Source organism: Arachis ipaensis, chromosome B06 (assembly GCF_000816755.2).
Source record: "Arachis ipaensis cultivar K30076 chromosome B06, Araip1.1, whole genome shotgun sequence".
In the NCBI taxonomy this organism is placed as follows: Eukaryota; Viridiplantae; Streptophyta; class Magnoliopsida; order Fabales; family Fabaceae; genus Arachis; species Arachis ipaensis.
In genome coordinates, this window is record NC_029790.2 from 100550806 (window position 1) to 100556819 (window position 6014).

Genomic DNA, 6014 nt, shown 5'->3' on the forward strand with positions numbered 1-6014 from the left:
TATAAAGTATTTTTTAAAATAAATATTTAATATTAAATATTTTTATCGCATTTTAAAATTATTTAAAGACATTTTTATCGATAATAAAATTCAGATATATTTTTGTCAGCACCAATATTATTCAAGTATATTTTGGTGATTTACCCTAAGTTTTAATATCATTACCGAACTATTAAAATAACATTCGAAAAAATTTGATATTACAAAATAGTTTATAAAAATTAAAATTAGACTATATCATTCTTATTTTTTTATAATGTTACTTTTGATAATTATCAATATATTTATGTATAAATACATATGTAATTTAATTTAGTTTTAATATATATTTATATTTTAACATATATTTTATATTAATTATATTAATGATTGATTTTAATAATTAATTTTAGTATTCTCATAATCTATTTTATAATTTTGACAATGTTTTTCAACTGGCAGTTGAGTGTGGTTGACTCTTTTATGTTAATTTTTACAGCTTTTATGATTGGTGACAGGATAAGATGTACAGAGAGCTACCTGAACTGATATATATGAGCACAAGGGAATTTCATACAGACAACACCACTTAGCTAACATATCCTCTCAACACTAGCAGCTACAAATAAATATTGTACTTGTAAAAAAACATAACATATCCCTCAAGAAACAAAGGGTACTTGCCAAAGAAAAGAAAACAATAATGGAACCAACAACAACAACAGTGGTGAAGGCTATTCCAATTCCAAACTCATCATCACCACCACCAACCATCATCATGAGAAGAGACAGAGATGCTTCTTTCTCTTCTTATCTCAAACCACATCATCTTCTGCATCATAACCATCAAATTGATGATCTTGATGATGATGATGAATCCACCACTGAGCTCAGCATTTTCGATGCACACAAGTACTTCAACAGCGAAGATAATAATAACAATAATAATGAGATCCCAAATAAAGTTACCATCATCAGCAACAACAGAGTCTCTCCTCTCTCCAACATCCCCACTCATGATGACACCACCATTGCTCCAGAGAAAGCCGTTAACACAGTAGGAACTACCGCCACCGCCACCAGATACTCCTCCGCTTCATCCTCCGTGGACGGTGGTGGCTACAGAGCAAGATCGTTGAACGGCACAGCAACACCATCAGAAGCCAGCTGGAACAGCCAGGCAGGTTTGCTCTCTCACACTAACAACTCCGGCGGCGGCGGTGCTGCAACCCAACCTTCCTTGAGAGACTCCAACGGTCTCAACAAGAAGCTCAAGGACTCACTATCCAAACCGATTTGGATCTTGAGAAGAAAATGCCCATGCAGAGGGAAAAAATCAGTGCAAGTTAAAGAATACACCACAAAAGTTCCACAACCACCACCACAACCGGAGCCAGAACCGTTAATTATAAACACTGTGTCAGTAGCGGCAGCGAAGAACCCTAAGAGTGTTTCGCTCATTGCACCAAACAAGAATTGGGTTGCAGAAAACGTCGTAACCGCAACAAACTCCAATTCAAGTTCTAAGAGATTTCATACACACCGAGTTGTAGCGTCAACATCACTGGCGATGGTACCATTTAGCGATGGATTCACTTTCCCGGTTCTGAACGCGAAACCGCACCCTCGAAACGGCGTCGTTTCACCCCAAGAAGGAGGAGATAAGGAGGACGACCAACTGCCACGTGATTCGTTGGAGGTTTTCCAACCGCCTGACGACGTAGAGCCGACCTCGGATTCTCCTGAGGGGATAGCCGTTGGAGGAGGCGGAGATGGCGATGAGGATGAAGTTGACGATGGCGCCAGCGATGCGAGCTCCGATCTGTTCGAGATCGAGAGCTTCTCCACCGGCGGCGCCATGCAACCTACGTGTCCCGTTGTGTTCCGTCGCGAGCCTTGCAACAGTGGCGGAAACGGCTTCTTTTACGGCGGAGGAGGTGGTCGGCGGAGGAGCATGGGACAGAGTGGGGCCACGTGTGGTTCGAGGCACGTGAATGTTAAGAATATGAATGTGATTGTAAATGGTGGTGGTAATGGTGGAAGTAGGGTACCGTTAGGTTCTTGTAATAAGCCACCACTTCCTCATCATCACAACACCAACACCACACCGTGCATCTCTCTTGCTTTTGCTACTTAATAATCTCTTCCTCTCTTTTTTTCATTTTGGATAGTTTGAGGAAGTTTTTAAGTATATATTGCATGAATAAGCATTTTCTTTTTATTTTTTAGTTCCTTAGATTAATTTTGTGGAAGAGAACACTCTACTTGGAAGCATATTGTGGAGCAAACTCTTGAGCTGACCACTGAAATTTTTTCAAGCTATTGTTTGATAAAGAGCTTTTCAAGCTTCAATTTTAATGCTATTGTTTGAATTAGAGAATGAATTATTAGTCTTGCACATGTTCAAATTTTGAGGATGAGTTGATGAATTATCGAGCATATTGAATACAACTAAATTAAATAAATACAAGATAATATTATAAAAGTGATATAAATATATGCACCTTTTGATAGAGTGAGAGGAGAATAATATTAAAAAAAAGAAACGAAAGAGAGACGGAAAGTAGGAAGCCAAGAGTGGTCACAGAATTGGTTGATCAAAAAGACATACACATCTTTCTTTTTAAGAGCAATATGTTCTATTTAAAAAAAAAACATAAAAAATAAAAAATATAGCCAAAGAATGTACTAAATATTAGTTAAGAGAGAAGAAAACATTAAATTTATTTTTTTTATTAAATACATAAAAAATTTCTATTTTTAGTATCATTAACTTACTTAGTTCTCTTAAAATACATTTTAACAAAATTCATAACAAAAAAAATAAAAAATAAAAATAAGAAAATGGATAGGTAGACCTATATGTTCTTCTGTGTCTTTTGATAAGATGTGTAGAAGACAGATTCAATGTAAAGTGTTGGATCTAGGCATGTTAGTGAGTTAACCGTACCCATTATTTTAGCATTTGACTACTTGATCCATCAACCAATAACAAATTGACAATACTAGTAACAGCAATTTGCTCCCCACAGGATATGGATACATGCATGTTGTTGAGTGGTTGTTATGATATGTTCTGCTTTGTCCACTCGAACTCGATTTCCTCATTATCTGGTGATGACGACCCAATGTAATTATGCACTAATACAAGCAGATCAGAGCTTTCTTCCTTTTGTTTGTTTGTTTGTTTTCTATGACATTTTGTTTTCAGGCCTCAATTATTGACTTATTTGTGTATTCTTGTTTTCTTTAGTACATACAGGGATGCTGTTTCACGACGATCATGCTAATTAGCAACAATTTAATGTTGGTTCAGTACAGCAATGTTATTATTATGGAAAAGTACAGGGTACCCAATAAGAGTTTTGAATAATGTGTAAATAATGTAAATTAATAAGATTAAAAGAGTAAATTTAATTAGTAACATTAAATTAGGATGTAGTGTTCATGTTGTTCAAAATTTTTATTGTTCCCTTAGCACTCCCTTATTATTATATGTTCCTTCAAGAATGTTTATCTTTCGTAGGTCTCAAGATAAGATTGATTTTCAAGATTAATTAATGAATGATGCTGCTTATGTTGTAAATCCATGTAATCTTTCTTTTGCGATATATAGGGTTATAAAAGAGACCATTTTAATAAAGACACTAAAAATATTTTTTTTTAAAGACGTTTACATATGTTATGTTATTATTGGACATTATTATTAAACCAGTTAATAAAAATAAATTAGAATAAAATCAATTTATTATAGCAACAATAATAAATCCAATTGTCAGCATTATAATTATTAGACTCGATTTGATCCGATCAAATTATACCATTTAAATCGAATATCTTTAAATTTTTTGATAAAAAGATAATTATATTCCTGACTTTTTGTTTTTCGGACATTTAAATCCCTAAAAATTTAAAAATACAATTAAATCCATAAAAAAATTAGGTTTATTGTTATTGTTATAAAAAAAATCGGTTTTATTCTAATTTGTTAAGAAATTCAAAAATAACCGGTTCATTAATACGTCCAATAATAATTCGACACATAAATGTCTTTACAAAAAGACGTTTTACGCATCTTTATGAGAGCATCCCCCTATAAAAATAGGAAAAAGTTTGGTAACAAAAAATTTTCAACCATAATTAGCTAAAAGTTTCTATAATTTACTTCATTTATATCACTTAATAACAATTTTATTTTTTATTTCACCCTCTTATCATTCTACTTATCATATTCTTATCAATTTTACTTATTAATAATATTAATTATAATATCATATTCCTTACTATTAGGCATTCTTGTAATCAATACTTAATATTCTTTTTATAATTTAATTTTTATATTTAAGAATATATTAAATATTAATAATAACAATAAGAATAGATGGTAATGATAATATACATTAATTGAGTTAATTACACTTGATTCTTTGTTTCCTTAAGGCATTTAATATCAATCAATGGAAATACGAAAAAATCATTAATTCTTTGTTTCCGTTAAGGCATTTATTTGCACTTGATTCTTTGTAATATATACATTCCATTAATTTAATTATCATCATTCAAAAATCATGACTCTAATACCATTGCAAACACAACAGCATATAAGTAAAAAAATTTTACAAGAAGTCACGTTTATCGTTGCAAATAGTATGGCATTTGAATTCGACCTTAATACGGTACCTATGGTAGAAAGTGCTGATGAAGAATTTAAACAACAGACGGACTCACCCGACGAGGTTGTTGTCCGACGAGGTTGTTGTCAGTCAACCAATTCTCGATAATATGAAAAACCACACTAGCTTTGATGAGGTATGGTAATAAACTGATTTATTTATTTTTTTTGTACTTTTATGTGCATTTATAATTATATTGTATACTAACTAAGTTTATACACATAACATTTATACGTACATATACATAACATCCATAATTATATACAACTAACATCTAAAAATTAAATTCATGTTTATTAGATATATTACGTCTATACACATATCATTTTTTAGTTATTGCATATGTAAATATTAAGTTAACACAGATGTTTTTTAAATTTTATCATAATTGAATTTTAAAAAATATCAAATTCTTAAATTAATTTATTCAATTGATAAATTTACACATAACATCTATAAATTCATACACATAACATCCATAATTTGATGTTAATAACATCTATAATTTGTATTCATAATATTTATAATTTTAGACCTATAATGTTTATAATTAATAAATTTTAAACTATACGTCTTATTGTCTTTTTTAAATTATCTCATATGTGTATTAATAGGCCATGATTTTAATTATTTTAATATTTTTATTTAATATTCATATGTATGTTTATTTATTAATTTTAATATAATGAGTTAATAATTATTTTTAAAAAATTATTTTTTAATTTTTTTTATATTTTATATTTTATTTTTTATATTTTAATAGTCTATATGTAAAATATAAGTTATATAGTTGAAGTTGTTAAAACTTTTTAATTTAATTTTCATATATTTTGCAGAGAAATATTGCATTTTAATAGATAATAATGTGATTGAGAGATGTTAGAGATTTGATTTGGAAGAAACTGAAATTAATTTTGGAAAGAACATTAATGACTCCAAACATGCATCAAAATAGTAGGTGATAAAGAGGATAAGTGATAAGTGATAAGGAGGTGAATGTCACTTGCTTATCAAGAAAATAGAAAATTTTATGTAATATTCCAATATTGTAATTATTTTTTGACTACCTAGCATCACCCTAAAAATATTTAAAAGATAATAAAAAATTAACGAAAAGTTTTTTTTAATTTTAACTTATTTTTTCCTAACATTACTGGTTATATGTTTCTAGAATATACATCTACCATTCTACATCCTCACAACATTAAGAATATATGTAGGTCCTATAAATGTTGGATCTGCGACCAAAATCACATGGCATATGGTTAGATAATATATATATCTTGGATAGACTTGATATATTATTGGAATGTTTTCACTTATATTTTAATAAAAGAGTGTCGCCTAGTTATTTTTAATATA

The 6014-nt window shown here is 30.0% G+C and overlaps 1 protein-coding gene across 1 annotated transcript; it reads left to right on the forward strand.

Annotated features, from left to right (window-relative positions):
* LOC107604737 (protein PHYTOCHROME KINASE SUBSTRATE 4) lies at nucleotides 492-1937 on the forward strand (the record flags this gene model as incomplete). Its single annotated transcript, XM_016306396.2, is given in 1 exon segment — nucleotides 492-1937. A coding segment is annotated over 1 exon segment (1255 nt), but the record flags the coding sequence as incomplete, so codon positions are not given.